Here is a 21,974-nt window from a genome sequence, read left to right on the forward strand (position 1 = left end):
TTCCGAAGCACTGACTAGGCTTCGGAAGGTGCATATGGAATGCTGTGTTATGCGGCCGATCATTGTACACCGTAGTGAACGCTACGCATTGTGTGCTAATGAAACATGTCAACTGTAGTGAGTTACCAGTCTCACTGACCCATACATTTAGAGTTCATCTGTCAGCATTGGTGTGATTGGTGCTAATATATAGTCAATAATCAATATGCTCAGTAACCATAGTAGTATCCCAGGGGGGCTTTGAATAAACAGGATTGATCTAGTAAACCAGTCATGGACATTTTATGCCCTATGTATGCATGGTTGGCTAGCTTCCAGTAATATGGTCTCACATTCACGGTCCATTTCTGAATCTGTGTAGCTTGTAGACTTATCTTTCTGTGGTCTATAAAGCTTTTTCCCCTCTTTCATCTGAAACTGCAGTGGTTTAGCCTAGTTTAAGTCCAAGTTTAAGTTATTGACAGCAATAATAACAGCATGGTGTAATTCAATGCAACTCATATCTTATTGAAACAACCCAAAGAATTCTCTTGAAAGTGCAGGATTTAAAGTTTATATCAGACTACATTTAAATGTGTAAGTAGAAGAAGAGATATTTCATTGTGCTTTGAATTTTATGTGGTTATTGTTGTGTGTGCAGTCTTCCTATGCCGCTTCATCTGTATTTGTTTCTCTTTCTATATATTAAAAGCTTTGTTTTTATTATATGCAACAGTTTTGAGTGATAGTAGGTTACATCAGAAAACGTATGTACATATATGGAACATGTTAACTATAAATGCACTTGATTCGGATAGTTGAATTCGTCATTAACTCATTAATTCGTCATTAACATGCATCTCGCCTCAGGGTACAACAATCAGAGCTCTTGCAATTTCTATATGGAAAGCTAAAAGAGCAAAGATTGCTTAAAACCCTTGTGTGGGTGCAGTATAAATGATTAGATCTGAAGAAAAAATAAAATAACCCACACTTCTGACTCATCTCTATGATGCAACCATTTCAATTATTTCATTTTTTTTCTCCTTTTTAGAATTACAGCTTGTTTAAACTTGACAACTTGATATACAGCACTGTTTGGTGTGATGACATCACAAGTTTTTACTGCTGTTGATATCAGAGAGGGGTAATGATACAAATCAGGAGCTGTTTGACCCCAACAAGGTGGTGAAGGTCATGAGGTGTGTGATTTGATTGAGTTTTTGTGCAAATGGAAAGCATAGAGAGAGACATTGCTAAAGAATTAGAGCACTAATGCACTTATTTAAAAAGGCATAGCAAAATAGAAGTTAACCCTCCGCCAGTGGACAACAGAGGGCACTATGCAATACTGATGCTTTGTCCTTTCTATTATTTTCCCCTCTTTTCTTCCTTTCACCTGGCAGCACAGCGGGGCCCATCTCTGCTGTTTATCTGTGAATTTATTTTCCTCTCTAACAGCTCACCTTTTCTTGTAAAGGGAAACTGCCTAACGATGGGCCTTCTACCCAACATCTGCTTCCTATCGCTGGGCCAAAGGCCCTCATTCTCTTCAGCTACAGGAGGCCTCTTTCACAAGGTCCTGTAAATGCTAACCATTAATTTGTACATCATAAGTTCTTTTCCATAAATAAGGGTAATGAAAGTGGGTGTAAGCACCTGGCGTGTGTGTGTCTGTCTGTCTGTGTGTGTTTTTTGGGCAGCACCCATTGCTGGACGGAGATAGAGAATGCCAGTTGATGCCAGCTCAGGGAGTGTGTAGTCTGGATCTCGTGCCAGTCAGGAAAACCCAAGCATGCCATGATCCACCTGCTTTCAGTGCCCAGAAATAAAGGCCAAGTCTCCTTTATAGACTTGTTTTATGGCAGCTAATGGTATAAAAAGCTTCCTGGTGTTTATAAAGGAAGTGTTCTTGATTGTGATGGATGATAATCAGGGACCTCATGGTTCTATTCAGTATAAACATGTCAGAAAATTGTTGGTGCTGGTGTTGGAAGAAACCCTTTAATGTCTAATGTATATTAATGTAACATTAGGTTTTATTTGTGTTATTTATGTAACTGTGGTCCATTCACCATTACATGTTTGCACAACAAAAAATGTAAAGATAGAAATGTGTATTATTTTGTGTTTCTCGATTCTCAGTTTTGGTAAACGTGCATTAGTTGTGTATATTAAGGTCGCTTTTCCACTAGATTAACACCACTGCAAAATGTAACCGGAGATGCCGCAAAAAACAACAATGGCGGTGGTAACAGTCGGCGCTGTTTAATCGCTGTGTGTTTGCATGTAGTTTTTTTTTGTTTTTGAATGAATGAACATGGCTCTGTGCCCCACTTGTCTCAGATCAGCAGAGATTTCCTTGTTGCAGCATCCGGCTTTCGCTGGAGTTTTTCATCAGCCACCGATCCAAGGAGCGTTTGAACATCTTCAAAACACTGTGGTGTAATTTTATGACTTGGAGAGTTTACAAGAGGCTACTTTTTTTGCTGGAAGTCCGCTTTTCGCAGTTTAAACAAGTCTTTGCATTCAGCGCACTGCAAGGTTTACTTGTCATAGTTAGGGCCTACTCGGCTCAAGCTTTAATAGAGAAAATTAACACTGTAACAAAGCTCATGGGCAAAAAAAGGAGATGAAACAGGAGCTCTGTCTGTGTGTGTTTGTGAGTGTGTGTGCGTGAGAGAGAGAGAGTAGGAAGGGTAAGATTGAAAGTTTCTTATGATATTTAAAACATAAATATTGAACGGCAAATATGTGACTAGGCACTGTAAAAAGAGTTGTGGCCAAATCTGGTAAATAAATAACTAGCGTTAAGGAAAACAATAGTGTTAAACTCCTGTGTGTGTTCTTGACAGAACTAATGTTTAATGTGCAACGGTCTGTCATATCCAGAGTCATAACACTTTACAATATCACAAGTGCTTTACTGACAAGATCTGGAATTGTGAGTCATTGCTGTACATCGTTGATAATATCTGTTAATTTTAACCCTGATTCACTGGGGAAAATCAGTTTTTTTTTATATAAACACATGTGTTTTAATTGGGTTTAACTCAAAGTGTTTTAGATTGTGGATATATAACAGGCTACGTTTCAAGGACTAGTCTTGGATAATCACAGCTTTGGACACTTCATTGCTTTCTCTGCTATAGCTCAGCTGAACTCATGAACTACATGAAGCCTTTCAGAACTGAATCAAGTCTTTGAACCACTCTAAATTGGACCTCTCTCTTTGGCAGGCACTTATTTTCTTCTCTTTTCTCCCTCACCTTTTCAGCATAACTTTGACTCGTGTATTTCAAGGTTGGTATCACCATGCCGACAGTTTGACGGGCAGTCTGTCAGGAGCATGGTTTGTGTAGCAGTGCGGTTTTATTTGGAGAGAAGAGAGAGAAAAGGTGCACTTGAATGGTCAGTGGTGCATAACACTTGCCTCTCAACACTGTCTCCTCTTCACTTAACCTTTGACCAATAAAAGTCTGTTTCTCTGTCTCTGTCTCTCTGTCTCACTGTCTTTCTCTCACACACACACACACACACACACACACACACAGAAGACCCTGAATGACGACCCACTGGTTGTTGGGGTGCTTGTCATGATTCCTCTGTCAAAAGCAAGTTCTCTCAGACAGTCTCTCTCTCTCTCTCTCTCTCTCTCTCTCTCTCTCACACACTTTTTGTTCAACTGGCCATAAGTTTACCCAAAGCTACTGTCAACCACATGATCAGGCTTGCATAAAAATGCTGCCTTTCTGTCTTTCTGTTAGTCCTTCTCTATATCTGTCAGTTTATCTGGTCAGATATTTGAAGGAGACCAGCAGGGGTTGGTAGGTCAGGAGCTGTTGCTAAGGTGATGAGCACTCGTGTGTGTGTGTGTGTGTGTCTGTCTGTCTCTTTGGCTCTCGGTGGGGTGAGTATAAAGGGAACAGTCCCAGCATACTTGGGGGCTGTGGAATGTTTTTGTTGGTTTGAGGCTGTGTAAGCTATGAGAGTATCTGTGATGTGAGAGATTTCAGTGTGACACTGGCGTATAGTACAGAAGTAGACACAGATTTGAAAGTGGTTACCTTGTATTTCCAGTGGGGTGTCATAATTGAGCATTAAACCAACTGAATATTCTTTGGGGCTTTGCCGTATGAGCCAAGCCAAAACCTCAGTCAACTTTATTGCCATTATGTCTGCTTCTGCTCCTGTCTCATCCTTAAACAAATATTAACTTAATTTGCTTTGTTGCTAAGTGTTTGCATCCTCATCTGATAATATGTCATAGTTTACCCTGCTATGATTAATTGCCTTGTGCTACTGCTGCTACTGAGGAACTTAAGCCAGGAGGGGAAAATATTTGAGAAGAAAAGGACCTGTCTCTGGCCTTTTCTTAAAGCTGTAGTCACAATGGGCCTTGATATGTTTCACACAGTGACATTAGCGTTTCTCATTCTAATCCATCTATGCAGTTTTACTATTTTCTCTGTAAGTGTGTATGTGTGTGTTATACATGTACACACCCCTCCAGGACTGTGACAGTACAGTGTCTCCAGCCAGAATGGTGCCACGTATGGCTTGCTCTAATCTAACCCCCCGATTTGTCGTCGCTCTTGCTTTCTTCGGCGTTTCACTCTTTCGACAGCCTGCTCAAGCCTATCACTGGTTGGAAGTGTCGGAAGTGCTTCCACTGCTTTGCGACGACAATAGGGATTAATAAGGAGCCTTTATAAATTGTGTTTTTTGCCTCAATGTACTTGGTGTGGTGTATTTATATATATGTGTGTGTGTGTGTGTGTGTGTGTGTATGTGCTGCCTTATCAGCTCAAACAGGATCCAGCGTCATCCTCCTTCTCCTCCACTGCCAATTACACAGCGGATCATTAACTTCAAGGGTTTAAATGTTCCAACACTGGTATTACCACATCGAGCTTAGTCCCTGACAGATGTAGCCACTTTAATTCGCTACTTTTTTTTTTCCTTTCGTACTTTAATTAATTTATGTATCATCCCCCCACTTCCCCCCTCTTGTGTCATTCGTGGTAATCAGGGTTGCCATGACAGAAGCAAAGGAGCTTCTCTGTTGTCATGATGGTGATTTATTCTGAGGTTCAATCGGCTAATGTATTCAGTGAATGAAAGGTAAACAGGAGATAATTGAGTGTGTGTGTGTGTGTGTGTGTGTGTGTGTGTGTGTGTGTGTGTGTGTGTGTCGCTGTCTGACACGATTGCCTGAAGGCTTTTGACAGTAAAGAAGAAGGAGACTGTCGTAAATATCTGCCTGTTTTTGTAGTTTCTCAGCAGGAAATTGGTGCTGATGCAAAGAAACATTTTTTTTAAAACTTGGGCTTTGACAAGTATAGTTAGTTTATTGGAGCTTGTTTGATGCTGTATCTAAAAGCACATAAGGTGGGTTCATCTCGCTGTGTGATATGAGGTTGTTTATGGCCTGTATGACGTTACATTTATTGTCTGTAGAGAGAGAATCTAACATGAACGCTCAACTATTATTGCTGCTTGATGAATCATATTTTTATCACCATCACAATATGAGTTTCTGCAATAAATATGTAATTAAAAACCACTATTACAAAACAGATGAAATGATGTTGTACTTGTAGCTTAACCATCGCTGTAAAGTGGTGTAATTACATAGATGGGAATTTAGTATTGGAAGCCATGCTTAATATTAGTGCAATGTTGTGGTTTCATGAATCGAAGCAAATGACTTAATCACTCTGACACTGGGCCAATTTTAAAGCTGACACATATGCCCAGGGTAAAATAAATGCTGTTTATAACTAGCCTGTAAAGTGGGTGAAACAAAAATATATACTGTTATAACAAGCCGGCATCACCTTAAGGTGCTTTTTAGGGATTGTGATCGATTGTTTTGTTCTAAGCCTTTATACATAACATGTGCAAATATATATTTGTGATGTTTTGCTTGAAGTAGATCAGTCACTATTTGATCCATCATGCAGTACTGCTGATGTATCTGGTATCTGCTAGGCCAGCTCAGTGTCATAGTCAATATGAACTCAACAAAACCATAAGTATATGGTGGACAATATATTTGACCTCAGTGGCACATTTTTGTTAATATTTAGAAGATTATTTGGATTTATCCTCTTTTCATTTAAATTTAAGAAATCACAAGAGGCAGACTGTCATTGCAGTCCTCTGTGCCTCGATGAATATCTCATTATTATGCGGGAACAATTCAATTAGAGATGACTCCTTGATTCAAATAAGCCTAGTCCCATTTGCTCAGCGGCCTAGTGACATCAGAATGTCAGCACCTGTACCGTCATCCTTAAAGGGGTATGCACACTTAGGTTCGTTTAGCCAATCAGAAGCAAATATTATTTAACCTTGGTAAAAATAAACTTTCATGAGTAATTCCAAGCACATTCTGTGACGGCTGGGTTCTAGGGTAGTTTATGTGCTGCCCCTCATGTTCCTCTAGCCACACGCCTCAATAATGAGCTATTGGTGATCACGTGACAGCAGTCGCTTGCTCCCTGCTATGTTTATGTTTAAAAGCCTCGCCATTGTCATTGTTATTAGAGTGGGTTCCATACAATGACTTTGCAATTATGAAAATGCGCATGAAAAAAAGAAACCTGAACGGACAAAAAGGCCAAAGGAGTTCGGATTAGCTCCTAAAGCGCAAATATGCGATGGAAAAGGGTTTTCCGAATAAACTGGTGGTTTATACACACTGCGCATGCGCCACAGTGCGCGCCGGAGCCCCGTACTGATCCCGCGACCACAGACTTTTTAACGGACTCCCTGCGACTCTCCTTCCTATGCTACCTCTACCACTCTGTTTTCACACCACCACCCGAGCTTTTTACTTTAGTGCCTGCGTGGAATATTGTAGATAAACAGCACTGCGCAAAAGTCAGGGCCCACAAAGCATTTTATATATTTTATAAGCTCTATACAACAGGAACGACACAGACGCCCAATAAATAAATATAAAATCAAGATTTTTGATATAAAGTGAGTTTTTGATGTAAACGACCCACTCATCTCCCTTGTTTGGATGCCTGCACTGATCACAGGGGCCTACATCACCTGAAGTTTATTCCCAAATGTGCAGTGGATGGAAAATCGACTCATTTTGCTGTTTTTCTCTGATGATATTTCTTTATTGCGCAAAACATTTGCAAAACCCAGCTATTGTCTTGGTCTGGTCAGTCATTGTGTTATTGCAATGGTGGATTGTGTCACTGTTCATGAATACATGCGTTTAAGTTGAGTTGTTTAATGTTTTTGTTACCTATGTGTTTAGCTTATTGTTAACAGAATCCACATTTGCATCTGTATCCCCTCGTCTCAGTCATGTTACTAATGTGTTCTTGAAGGCTGCACATTCTTTCTGACCCATAGTGCTGAGCAGTAACATTGACAAAAAATTAATGGATTTTTTGGGGATCTGTAGCAGGTTTGTGCCCATTTTGACTGGAAAATAAGTGGGCTCTGACTTTTGCTCAGTTTTGTGCATTACAGCATAGTGCATTTGCTTCACTAGAGCTAAGTGCATTTTAACCTTGTAGCCTTATATTGGTACATGCTATGTAAGAGAGAGAGAGAGAGAGAGAGAGAGAGAGAGAGAGAGAGAGAGAGAGAGAGAGAGAGAGAGAGAGAGTGTGTGTGTGTGTGTGTGTGTGTGTAAATGCATGTGTGTCTGTGATGACTTGGGGAGGATATGAGTTCAGTCACCAGAAGGCTATAATTTGCCCCCCTCGGCTCAGGCTATGGTTTGGAATTGACCAGGTTTGACCGCTGGTCATGCGGCATTACATGGGTCAGATTGAGTAATTATTCCTAGGCCACTGACTACACGCAAGATGAATAGTTTTTGAAGAGAGCATAATGGGGGGCTGACCCTCGCTGACACCTGCATTATTTCAACCCTCGCCCTCAACTCCCATCTCTCTCACCCTACAGTACCCACAAGCCATGATTTATACCCCGATGAATACACACATGTGCATGTGTGTGTGTATGTGTGTGTGTCTATGTGTGTGTGAGGGGAGGGCCAAAGCACTCTTGACTCAGCCTTGTCTCTGTCTTTATTATTGAACACAAGGTGCTGTTAAAGGGAGAGAGGCTAAGGAGAATGTCAATACACACGCTCTTTTCATTTAGTCATCTCGTCCTCGTTCCATTTCACCGTGATGATTTGATCCATTGGAGGCAACTCAGCCTTATTGAATGACTACCTGATAAATGGGTATTAAAGCTTAATAACAGCCTGACAATGGCTGTTTATTTGACTTTTGCAAATGATTACATCTTAATTCTTAAAGCTTTATTCATAAGTTGCTTAGCAGCAAGTCACATAGTCCCTTCATTTGCTCTTAAATGTTGGAAATCATTATTGGAGAAGTACAATTAAAAGCTTGCAGACATTTTTAATGTAGTATGTCATTACATTTCCATTTATTTATTTGGATTCTCACCCTAACATACTGTCTGTGAGGATTAGTGTGTTTGATGTGTTCTCCCTGTGTCAGTATAGGTTTCCTAAAACATATGCTGGTACTGGCTATGCAAAACTGTCCACAGATTTATTATTATTATTATTATTAAATTGTTAGGTGGTGAAATATTCAGATAATAATAAATAAATAAAAATGCAGATGTCAAAAATTCAGATTTAGGCTAGTGGTCAACCATCTTGTTTCTTGAGAAAAGTAAACTTCCATATAGTGACTGAATGCAGCGTCAACCAATCACAGCCCTTTCTCCTCACTGCCACCAATCACAGAGCTGTCACACCAGTCCTCACAGACAGTATTTTTAGTGGTGAGGATTAAAATGATTTGTGCTTGCTGAAAATTAGTTTGTGTTTGTAAGTGACAGTGTTTGGATGTAAGGTGCAGCTTAGCCCAGGTAATATAACAAGAAAATATCTGAAATTTGACATTTTTGGGTCACATGAAATAATGCTCGCTGTAAAAATACACTGTGGCATTAGACTCACAACTCCAGTGCAAAGCTAAAGATGCGTATTTTGGGCTCTCAGCCTGTCTTGACTGATCAGATACTTAGAATGTGAAGGAAAATTGTGAAAGTTTGATGTTTTGTGAATCCTTTTTGAGTAAATTAAACTAGAATGCCACAAGGCAATGCCCTCTGACTGTTGACTTTAGAGAGGCACTACATGACCTGGAAAGGCTTGTGCAGAAATGAAAAACATAGCACAGTCACCCTTTGGCCCTACTTATGTAAGGATCACATAATTGCACCAAGCATATTTGGGAATATTGGGAATATGTTGCGTCTTCTTTGGCATGTAACATACTAAACACACCAGACAAGTAGACAGACTCTGAAAAAGGTACTACAAGAAAATATGAATAGTAATGGATGGAAATGTTTAAACAAATTTAGAGGATTTTTTAGATACAGCAGATCAGATTGATAGTTGTGGATTCCAGTGTTGAAGGAGCCTGAAGAGATGAATATGTAAATATATAAATATTTTACACTTCTCCTTCTGTCCTGTCATGCCCTTTGGCTGCTGTCCTACTCTGTTTTTTTACATGTCCCTGCTCTGTAGGTGGACGGTCAATCGGTTGTCACTAGGTGGCAGTTGGACATCATGAATGCTCTTATTCTTTCTTTCTATCTCTCTTTCTCTCTCTCTCTCTGTCTGTCGGTCTATCTCTCTTCAACCCTTGGTTTCGATTGGCCAGCACAAGGAGCACAATAGAATGTCAATGTTAACACATCACAAACCTGGACAGTATCAGTGAACTTGTGTATTGTACCAAAATACTAAGACTGACACACACACACACACACACACGCACATATACACACGCACCCATCATCGCGTTAGTGTCACTTCTGTTTTCACTGGCTTCATATTAACTTAAGTGCTTAAGGCAGGCTACTCAATATGCCACCGGCAATTACATTTTCAAATGGGTGGGTTTGCAAACATCATTCGCCTTAAGCTGTCATTGCTCAGTGCTCAGGCTAGCGCCGTGGCAGAAAGAGGATTAAGTTATTCAATCCCTGGTAGAGTATTCTCTTTTGTTTGTGCTGACTGAAGAAGAAATAAATAAAGAAACAAGATTACTTCTTGAAGAAGAGGAAAGATTGGGTGGGGGGGTGGGAGTTGGTTTGGGAGGGGGGGTGAAAAATAGCATATTCCATCTGTCATGTGTAGCTGGATTTGGCTAATGCCGTTCAGACAAGTCGTCTTTGCAGAATCCGGAGGGAAACCATATAAACACTGTGGATTGTTGTGGGTCCAGAGGTGTAGAAGCTGCTTTCGTTTTAGATTAGGAACGACAGCCTGAAGGCCTATCAACAGCAGACCAAACTTAGGATGCAGTTCTCTGGAATTTCTTTTAAAGGCCTACCTGTTTTTCCCAATAGACATTTAACACTGTTTAGCCTCTTAGTTAAGTTCAATACAGACACCTCTGGGGCAGCAGAATAGATACAATATGCATTGATTTATGAATGTATTTTATAACTGTGTAAAATGCCATAAGATTTTCATGTCGGTCTTTACAACTTTATACAGTGTGATGCAGGTCATGACTTGTATTCCAATGTGGGATAGGAGTAGGTTCCAGTCCATCACAGCGCACCGCACACTCACCAAGTCACTCACACGTGAGCCATTTCACATGCCCAGCTTCTCATTAGGGTTACGATGTAGGGTTTGTGGGTTACAAACCATTTCTCTATTAAACGTATGATTTATTTTCTGTTTCTACTTTACATTTTGCATTTAGTTGAAGTTAATTTTATGCTATTATTTATATTTTTATTAATTTATTTTATCCTATATTTTTTATTGTTTGTGACACAGTTTGGCTTTGTATGATATTCTTATGGCAGTCAGAACTAAGACCTATTTCTGTCTCTAATGATTTTAATGACTATTTTGTGTCATTTTTGTGATTTTTGTGATTTTTGTGATTTATATAATAACGTTTTTACACAGTTTATACTGTGTTTAATGCAGGTGATCACATTTTGCTCCAGACTTTAATCTACTTGACATTTTCATTAGTATTTCAGGGTCTTTCCCTGTGAGATGTAAGAGTTATTAATTGAAATCTGCTTCACATGCACGTATTACATAATCTTACAGTTAATAACAGTGTTGAGTGTAATTTCTGTCATGTGGTCATTTGCCATTTTGAGAAACTTGTGAAAAACTGCAGTACGGACAGCAAGGTAGATCTTTACACTGATGTTGTTTAAAGTGAGTGTTATGATTGTTTTTGTCTGAATGGTGCAGGTGTAGTGTGATAGGATGGTGCTGTGATGCTGGGCTGAAACTAATGAGCGTGACGGTACCCCAAGCCAAAATTTAATGCCTCAGCAGCTTATTGATCGGCCCTGCAGATGAGAGAGAGTGTGTGTGTGTGTGTGTGTGTGTGTGTGTGTGTGTGTATGTGTAGATTGAGCAAGCCCCAGGCTGGACCATGTCCTTGACTCTGTGCCTGTAGGAGGCCCTAGAGGACGCCCACCCTGCCGTCCCCTGCACTGCCCTGCCCTGACCACACTCACTTCCCTGGGGCTCACTGCACTTTGCAGCGGGATATTGATTTTGGTGGAGGAGGTGGAGAATGAGCGAGAGAGAGAGAGAGAGAGAGAGAGAGAGAGAGAGAGAGAGAGAGAGAGAGAGAAGGAGAGAGGCAGAGGAATATAGATGGTAAGGGATTGAACGTTGAGGAAGAATGTGGGAAGAAGAGAGAGAAAGAGGGCGAGAAAAGGACATGGGGATGATGATGACTTCTCCTTGACTCTTTGTGTGTGAATCACAAGCACAATCAAAATCTCTCTCTCTCTCTCTCTATCATTCTGTATCTCACTTGTTCTATAGAACTGATAATGTCAGATGCTGGGTTTTAGCTCCTTTAAAACTGCTAGAGGTCAAGCCTTGAGGCTCATTCTTTTGATGAACACCACAGCTGATCTTGCTCACTTGTAGTGAGTCATCTGTTCACTTTTTCCACATTTTTGTAAACCACTTCATATAGCACAGCTGAAATCTCTGGACAGACTTTTCAAGTTCAGAATCGCACAGAACATTAATACTTCTGCATTGTTTAATCCCATTATCTCTCAGGTTTTTAGCTATTCTTATAGTTCCAACAGCAAGTATATGTCTCACCCAGTCATAATGCCATACCAAGCTGACAGGGTGAGGGATAGCAGATACTACTGTCAAGATATTGGAAGCGAACCACCACATCTTTTCAAACTCAGTGTCATTAATCAGCTCGGTACAGTAGGAGCAGAACACCAGCTGTAGAATGTTCAACAGTGGTTTCCAAACTTATATTACACATTTACTGAAGCCCTTCTTGTAGTAACTTCAGTGAAACACTAGACAGTTGAGCAGTTTTGTGTCTCCAGCAAACTACTGCTTTAACTCACTGGCTTCTTTTGTTCACTGACTCACAGCCATTCTTCAAGACAGACACTCAGCTTGACCAAAGATGCAGACTTGTAGGCCATAGAAGCAAAACCCATGAACTTTGGTGACTGTGTTACTACACCAGAGCTGATAACCTTTAACCTTTATAACTCTCTGTTGTGAGAAACAACTTTTTTCTGATTGTAGGTGAAGGAGAGTGTGCAGCAGATATTGCCATCACATGCCCAGGTGGTAAAGCACTTGTGTGTGTGAGTGTGTGCTTGTGTGTATGGAGACACAAAGATTTTCATGATCTTTCTAAGGTAGCCAACACTTGTTGAGGACCTAGTATGTAGATAGTATGTGCCTAAGGGTTAATCAGTGACCGTTGTGTGTGTGTGTTTTGTAAGCACATATTATGCTGCATGTAGCTGATAAAACATCTGCAATGTAGCTGACAACTTCTCTTCACCTTTATCAGGGCCCTGCCATCACTCTTTCTAAGCTGGACTTGATGAATCAATCTCTCTCTCTCTCTCTCTCTCTCTCTCTCTCTCTCTCTCTGTATTTGAAATAGAGTATAGGTGGAGCTCAACTGGATGGATGGATGGACATCAGTGAATATTAATATCCAGGCTTATTGTATGTTGTCCTGTGTGTGTTTCTGCAGTAGATGGATGTGTGCCAGTGTGTGCATGTGGGTGTGTGTTTGCTCTGGTAGATGGATGGATGTGAGTGAATATTAAAACCTCTACCTGTCTGTGACCTGCTGGGAAGTGAAATGAACAATGATGAACAGTGGCCCCTCGCTGCTTAACAACTCTCACAGGCAGGAGCCTGACCCTGCAGCTATTTTTCATCACTAAGGCCTCTACAGTACCTGGACACAGTGTGTGTACAGTGCAAAAGTCAAAGACCACCCGCTCATTTATTTAATTTCCTGTCAAAACAGCCATTAAACACAAGTCATTCATTTCTCAGTGTCAGAAAATCACACAGAAGCCTCTACAACTAAATACAAGCTCTGACTTTTCAGTCCTCACTGTGTCAACCCAAGCCTTTATTACAGGTGCATTCTTTTTAGGAGATATGCTTTTAGCTTTTTTTTTTTTTTAAGCAGAAATTCTGTTTATCGTCGTCTTGGCAGATAGTCGTTTGTGGACAGATGTGCACAACCAGCAGAATAGTGAGTGCTAGACTTAAGAGCTTCTTTATGTATTCAACTACATTTTAAGGGACCAAATTTTAACATTTAAAATTAATATTTAATAATATGTTACATCTATCATTTTTACCATCGTAAAATGCATTACCATGCTAGATATATTCACAACTTTAAGTAAATTTTGAACACAGGACATATATTGTTTTACTTGATTAATGTTGCGGTTGAAATTGGAAGATGGTCTAAAAATTTATAAAAGATTCATAATGAATACATTTGTCGTTCAACAGCATTATAGAGGAAACATTTACAATGACAGTTTCCCATGTTAAGAATGGGTAGATTTTGAGTTCTGTTTGATTTAAGGGATTTTAATGATTTAATTTCATTTGTTATGCTTTTAATTTTTTTTATATCTTTTTTATCCCCTCTTATCCTCAAGTAGACCTTCAGCTTGCCAGGCTGCCACTGTAAATAAGAATACGTTCTCAATGACATGGCTGGTTAAATTAAAGATAAACAACAAAAAGAACAAACAAACAATTAAATAAAGAAGGGGTTTCAAATGATTAAAATAATTAATTGAGACTGTTAGAGCAGAGCATCTACAAGAAAAACAATAGTTCGCTTTGATTTCTGTTATATGTTTTGTTGAAGATGAGTGTGTATGTGTTTGTGTGTGTTCTTTTCTACCCGGGACCAAAAAAAAAAAAAAAAAGAATATATATATATATATAAATAATCAAAATAAAAATGTCAAAGCACAAATATCAACATTTCTTCTTGGGAAGAGCTACCCACCCTAACACTGGCTGAATAACATTGGTAATGGAGAGCTTCTTCACCTTAACCTAATTGATTGCACATTGTGTATATAAACGGTAATTCGTCTGATCGTTTATATCACATTGTTTACTTTGTTTCTATAACAACAACGAAACACCAGAGAGCACAGGCATGTGATGTGGTGGAATGAAAGGAGACAAAGCATAGATTCTCTTATATCAACATAATATATTCTTGGGGAAGCGTCATATGAATAAAGCATTAAGAGGCTGATGTGCGTCCCATTTGAAATGAGGACATCACAACACTTAGCTTTGGTTTGAGAGTCGATCTGTTTGCCGTTACCTAGAAACGCTAACACATTGACTGTATTTCTGTTTGAACTTGTGTGTGAGTAGATGTGTGTGTGTGTGTGTGTGTGTGTGTTTAAGGCATGTGTAATGGCACTTAGGTGCGGCGTTTTCACGGGACAGTTCCATGCTGTCAACCACGAGTTTTCAGTATGAGCTACACACGTTTCTCTGCTCCACTCTTGTTTGCCCAGGTGTTCACCTCGTCCCCCCTGCTCCTTTCTTACTTCTTCTCCTTCCAAAAGAAGGGCATTCCCTCACTCTTCCTGCATTTCGTCACATCCTCCTCTCTTTCCATCCTTCCCTCTGACACCCAAGGCACACATTCTGCACCCCTGTGCCAAATGAGAGGACTGGAGCAAGAGTGTTTGAAGACAGAGCTGCTCTAGGTGTCAGGATTGTGAGTTTTACCTGGCCTCTTGTCAGACCGTTTGATTCAGGATGACTTTACCAGGGCTGGAGCAGTTTCGCGATGTGTGGCACACAAGCTCCAACTGTGTGCAGTCCAAACACTGCGCTCTATTATATTACACACAGGCACATTAAAGCTGTAGCTCTGTGGAAAGTGTATACACAAAGCATCGCCCAAATGCAGCTTATGGTTATCTGGTATATCTCATGGACAAATTTCTACGGAAGCCAAGAGCATTAATAAGTAGGCTTTTCTGGGAATATTTTACACTTTATGTCGGCACAAATCCGTGAGGGTTTGACTGTGTTCGGGTCCAGGAACATTAATGAGATCAGGTTGGATTCTTACTTTTGGATCCCAAAAGCCACTCTAGTTCATCCTATAGATATTGGATTGTACTCCATCACTCTGTGGAATACACACTACATTTCCAGCCAAAAAAGTGCCACTGCTTGTGCTGGTTCCGGTGAACTTGCAAACCTTTTAAGAACAAACCCTTTTCACTTGTTCCAACAGCCCAGCCATTACATAACTGGATGGAAGATGGAAGGCACTGTATAAACTACGTTTCTCATGAGGGCAAAAACACCAGTAATTTGTTTGTCTCTTGTCTGTGCTGCTTGTATCCCAGGTTTGAGGGTTCTAAGCCAGCAATACTTATGGGGCCAGAATGGCACACATTTTGCCAGCTGAGAACCATTTTACCATTTCTACTTGAAGGTTTGAATTTTTAGTTCCTATAGTAAAACTCATTTATACCCCTAATGGGCGGCACGGTGGCGCAGCAGGTAGTGTCGCAATCACACAGCTCCAGGGACCTGGAGGTTGTGGGTTCCATTCCTGCTCTGGGTGATGTGCTGGTGTGTTCTCCCCGTGTCTGCATGGGTTTCCTCCGGGTGCTCCGGTTTCCTCCCACAGTCGGTAGGTGGATTGACGACTCAAAAGTGTCCATAGGTGTGAGTGTGTTTGTTGCCCTGTGAAGGACTGGCGCCCCCTCTAGGGTGTATTCCCGCCTTGCGCCCAATGATTCCAGGTAGGCTCTGGACCCACCGCGACCCCGAACTGGATAAGCACTTGAATGAATGAATGAATGAATGTATTTGGCATGGTGACCTTAAGATCATATGCATATGAGTGTTTCATTTTATTCCTTTTTCATGGAGATGAAGGTGAAATCAGTAAGAGAGTGCCTACATTCAATGTCTGAAATTTGCTTCTTCACTTTTGCGCTTTTTATGGGGAAAAGCTATGGGAAACTTATAATAGCAAACTTTGTATCAAATGACGTTAAACTTTGCCCGCTTGTGGTTTCTGACACTATATGACATGCTGTCATCTATAAAAGCTTTGGAAAACGGCATTCATTTCCTCATCGAGAGATCTGCTTAGACCCAGATTTCCTGCTAAGGGCAAGATACTTGAGAGTTGTAAGCTAAAGCTTCTCTGAAGGCCTCTTTATGTGAACAGCTCTAAAAATGTTGTTGATCTTGCACTGTAGAAGTGAGCTGGGAGTTTTGACATATTTTTTAAAAAATTATTATGTATATTCATTTTTAACTAAGTTTCAGTTAGTGGTTGTAATGTGAGGAAATCAGGCCCAAAATCAGTCCGTGCAGTGATTTATGTCTGGACTTTGAAAGTGTAAGAGAGAATGTGTGTGCTTCAGAGTCCATCTGCGCAGTGAAGCTGGTCTGTCTCCTGTTTTCGCTGGAATTTGTGAGCAGCTTGATGTATTTGACATGTGCGTGACAGGCTGCTGCTCTTCAAGCCCAGCACAAGCACTCTGCTATCTGACCCAGCTGTGTGTGAGTGTGCGCGCACGTATTTCTTTTATATCAGGGCAGCAGCATTTGCACTGGGCAGGGAAACACACACACACACACACACACATGCAGACCCACAGACACATACACGCACTGGCACTTGTTTATACTCTTGAGCTCTGTCATAAGATGAAATTTGACACCAGCATCTTTCTTACTTCCCCCTTACATCTCTCTCTCTCTCTCTCTCTCTCTCTCTCTCTCTCTCTCGCTCTCTCTCTCTCTCTCTCTCACTCACTCACTCACACACTCTCTCTCTCTCTCTCTCTCTCTCTCTCTCTCTCTCTCTCTCTCTCTCTCTCGCTCTTGCTCTCCCTCCCCAGGCCTTTGAGCCTAGGCTGGCCATGAATAGTGCATGTTATTTTGTTTTGTAGATCTGTCTGACCGTCTGCATCCTTCCTATCTGCCTTTGTTTATCCTGCTCTAAATGGAATAACTGAAACCTTCAATTCCCCTGCGCTTCCTCACATAAAGCCATTCAAAGGCTATGCCTTTCTCAGACTGTTTCAACTTGCAGCGCTTACAGCTAAGGCTTATGATAACTATTACACAACAGACCAACAGACTGGACAAATATCATTTTCTTATTGTAGAGAAACGATATCTCATTTGACATAAGATTGGTATCCTCAAAATCAGACCTGGGACTTTAAGCCTGTTCAGTGAGAAAAACATGCTCTACTGTGGTTATTTTCTAAATTTATACTTGAGGATAACAGATTTATATCGGTATTTAGCGTAATTACCGCTACGTTCCGGCCACTTTAATTACAATATTGGAAATCTTAGCTAATTGTAAATAAATAGAAGTACTTTACTCACTCAAATCAACAGTTTTCAGGAGTCAAATATGTGTAGATTAATGTCCAAGACTTTGAAAGAAAATATGTTTTTAGATAAAAACACTTTTGTTTAAGCTGGTGCCAATACTGCTAAGATTATTACCGCCCCATAACTTCAGCCACCTCCCCTGCTTGTGACAGTCAAACGAGACAGTTGCTACAACATTCAGTGGTTTTGAGAGGTTCACAATGAGATTACGTTTGTCCTGTGTTGGTATCCGTACTCTACATGTAAGCATTAAAATGGAAAGGAAAAATGGTAAGCTAACTTTTACACTGAGGGAAATATCTGTTGCAAAATGGAAATGCAGTTTTGCACACAAAGTATTACAACACTGTTAGAGATACATAAATATTGTTTATATACGTGATTTCTTGCAAGACTGATGTTTAAATGCCCTACTAATGCTTGAACTTATGTTTTTTATTGTTTTACCCAATGCAATTGGCGAAGAGAGAGAGCCGGAATTAGGGGACGGGCGGAGTTAGGAGAAAGACTGATACTGTACTGGGAGATGTGCAGATTTGACCAGTTTTTTAAACTGATGATTGATGATGCATTTTCTGTTTTGGAAGAGCAGGCACAGGGCTGGACGATATGGCCAAAATTTATGTCACAATATATTTCTAAAGTTCAGTCGATATGATATATTTTGATATTGAAATAAACAAGAAAACTGTTAAGAACCAAAGAGAAACATGACATCATCGTCAAATATAAACCTCTTTTGGTGTGTGTATATATGCTACTGTGCAAAAGTTTTAGGCACCCTATATTTTTTTAGTACATATTCTTTTACAGATATTTATTTGATCAATGCTGCATTATTGAGTCAATACAGACACATTTTAGATTTACTTTACCAATAATAATGATGTTACCAAAAAATTATAATTGAATGTCTGTAAAGAAAGAAACTAATTAAAAATGAGGTTACGTTCAATTAAAAACATATTGAAGGCTCCTAGGTGTTTGCATGAAAAAATATGTGACAATCCAAATTCTTAAAAGAACTGTGGCAGATTCTCCAAGACACTCAGTAAAACTACTAATTTTTTTTTAGGAAAATTTTCTTTCTTTTGTTTATTAATGTTTACTGCGCAATGTTGTCTTTTTATTTCATAAAGAATAAATAATTCATTCAATTATTTTTAGAGTCATCTTTACTTTCCAACATTTTTTGCATGTGCCTAAAACTTTGGCACAGTCCTGTGTATGTGTGTGTGTGTGTGTGTGTGTGTGTGTGTGTGTACCTGTATCTATGTAGGGGTCATCAAAATTATATAAATATTATGATATATATTTGGTGTTGCTACCAGCCCAAAACCCCATCCTATTGCATCCCTAGATAATATAGATAAATACGGCACATATAAAATACACATAAAAGAGAGAATTCTTTTATTTGAAATTTTTTCTTAATCTTTTGGTCAGTACATCATACAAGAGCTTGTTAGATTGGGAAGGAGACACTGTGTGTCATTGTGAGCTTACTTTTATACCTTTGATCCGAATATTAGTGAAGTGTACTGTGGTAAAAGTGTAGTAAGAAAAAAAAATAACCCTCTTAAATTTCAAAGTAAATAAATGCAGCATCATTTTTGTAAATCTGATATTCTGACCATTTCACAATGTAAACAACAGCTGGTGATTTCACACTGTACAGAAAAATAAAAAGTCAGGAAACATGCTTTTGTTCTGACTACATTATTTTGTTCATTACTACGCTATTTTATTTTAATACCTGAAATATTGGGAGAATGTCACCAGAGCTCCACCGATTCTATCCACACCCTGTTTTTGTTAAATGAAGCACTTTGTGTGTGGTTAGAGGTATCTTTTGCATAATTGCCTTGTGTGATATAAATATTTGCAAAGGCTAATACTCCTCTAACAATGAACAAACCGCATATTGTGCAGCCCTACTCTCTCTTGTTCTTGTGTCCTTTCTCAAATCAGGACATAACCTTTTTAGTGCCTTTTGCTTTAATGTTATTAACAGGACGTTTTATTCTGCCCTAAAAGTCAAGGCCCATTTGTGCAAAAGTGCGCTCACTCAGGCTATTTAAGTCTTATTTTAGGGGGCTGGCATTATTAGCTCTGTTGAAATGTGAGAGCAGGCCTCAGTAAATGTCTGGGAATATATATGAGTGCCTTTCTCCCTTAAACCATTGCAGTGGTGTGTGCATATACTTAAGAGAATGGCGTTTGAGCTCTACCAGCTTATTTGGGGGTTTAGGTGAGAGGTGTGTGTAAGCGTTTGGAGTTGAGTGAGGGTCACTTGACCCTTTTCTGACATACCCAACCCCCTCAACCTGATCAGGCGTCCGGTGCACCTGCAGAAGTGAAGAGTGTGTGTGTAAGAGTGTGCGTGTAGGGGCCCAAGCACCACTGCCCTTGTGAAATTTATTTGAGTATCACGGTTTTATGCCGGTCGCCATTGGATTTACAGGTCGGAATGGAATGCGGGGCCAATGAAAAGTGCTTTGATCGGAAGGGACGGGTGTGGGCTTTTACGCGGCAGAGAGGAGACCCTCTGCTGCCCGCTGGAGCCATAAAAACCTGACACCTTCATGAACGGCAGCACCACAGGAAAAAAGCTGCAAAGGATTCTGGGAATGTGGCTTGGAGTGGGAATAGTTGTACGTCACACATACGTACATTTGTATGTGTGTGTGTACTATATTCCCAACAAAATGTCAAAATGTTGAACCCACAGGATTTGTCAGGGATTGCAAAATAAAATGTCCAGTTAATTATTTTAAAGAAACTAACTGTTTCAAAAGAACAAAAGTGTGTGTGTGTGTGAACCACAGAAATTGTAAGCTGAAAAAAACAGTCGATAGCTGGTGGCTGTTAGTGCTAATCTCTTGCACTAATTATGTTATGAATAATGAATAGTAATACCTTAGTAACATATAAAAATGTACTGTAAAGTTATTCATCCTCTGTGTTTATGCAGAGGCGTCGGCTCCTGCAGGAGTTGGGAGAGCAGCGGATTCCCTTTCTCTCACCGTCTGACGCTGGCTTCCAACAGCTAGTAAGTATATCTGCTTCCATAATATTAATAATAATAATAATAATTATAAAAATAATAACAATCTAATGTATCTATTGGATGGTGTGTAATGTTAGATGTGATATGTATTTTTTGCAGTGGGAGTCCAGTTACTCGGGCCTGGCATTGCGGCAGGCTGGAGCGCTCCCCGAGGATCTTCATGAGCGAGTGAGGTCCGCACTCACCACTCTCCGGCGCCGCGGCTGTCTCCTGAGAGACCTGGTGAGGGTCCGGGACAGGGATGTGTTCACGGCCGTGTCCAGAGCCCTGGTGGGCCAGCCCGGCTGCACCTACCGCTACCTGGACACTCGTCTCTTCACCATCCCGTGGCACTGTGAGGAAGAGGAGAGGCAGCCGCAGGACGAAGGCAAGAGTGAGAAGCCCTGCTGCGACCCGGACCTGAGGAGTGCCTGCAAGGCGTTGTGGGAGCTCAACCAGTACTTCTGCACGGACATCCAGCAGCACAGGAACACTCGAGGGGTCAAACGTAAACACAGCGAGACTGAGAACAGTGGAGAACAGGACATCTCCAAAGAGGAGAGTAGAACCGAAAAAGCCGAAAAGGACCGGGTTCTGGAAGAGAAGGGCGAAAAAACAGAGAAAGAGGAGCAGAAAGAGAGAGAGGAAGAAGATTTGGACAGTGGTCAGGGCTGTTCGCACTCGGCTCCTCCAAAGCCCTCGGTTTCCGGCCCGGTCCGGTTTAACGTCACGCTTGTTAACTACATGGACCCGGCTGGTATGACCCAGCTGAAGGAGGAGCCCTACTATGGCATGGGCAAGATGGCAGTGGGCTGGCACCACGACGAAAACCTGGTGCCACTTTCGCCAGTGGCAGTCTACAGCTACAGCTGTCCAGGAGAAACCAAACCTGAAGGTGAGGACTCAGAGAAATAGGCTGTGTATTTACAATGTGAAATGTGCCAGAACTTTTTGCACATGGTTTGAAAGCAGCTTTGAAGTAAAGCAGAGTGTAGCTCAGCGAGGACGTATTTATTTAGCAGCTATTGAAGAAACGGCCTGTGAAAGTGTGTATTATTCAGACAGAGTGTGTTTCTTTAAAGAGAACCACCTGCTGCATCTACCGGCAACTTTCACCTTGGGCCTCGCTGGGGTCTCTCTTCAAACGCAGCCGAGCGCAGTGGGGCCTTGGTGTGGCTGCGCAGAGTTACT

General features: G+C 40.7%; 1 protein-coding gene across 4 annotated transcripts in view; it reads left to right on the forward strand.

Annotated features, from left to right (window-relative positions):
- The window catches only part of LOC136676821 (alpha-ketoglutarate-dependent dioxygenase FTO-like), a 182,556-nt gene that overhangs the window by 10,759 nt on the left and 149,823 nt on the right, over positions 1-21,974 (forward strand). For all 4 annotated transcript variants that reach the window (XR_010796322.1, XM_066654064.1, XM_066654065.1 and 1 more), the window contains exons 2-3: positions 20,709-20,786; positions 20,904-21,678. Coding sequence is in view for 3 of the 4 variants with exons in the window: in XM_066654064.1 (XP_066510161.1) it covers positions 20,709-20,786; positions 20,904-21,678 (853 nt within the window). In the remaining variant the exon portion in view is untranslated. The remainder of the gene's footprint in view (positions 1-20,708; positions 20,787-20,903; positions 21,679-21,974) is intronic.

Source organism: Hoplias malabaricus, chromosome X2 (assembly GCF_029633855.1).
Source record: "Hoplias malabaricus isolate fHopMal1 chromosome X2, fHopMal1.hap1, whole genome shotgun sequence".
NCBI classification, from domain to species: Eukaryota; Metazoa; Chordata; class Actinopteri; order Characiformes; family Erythrinidae; genus Hoplias; species Hoplias malabaricus.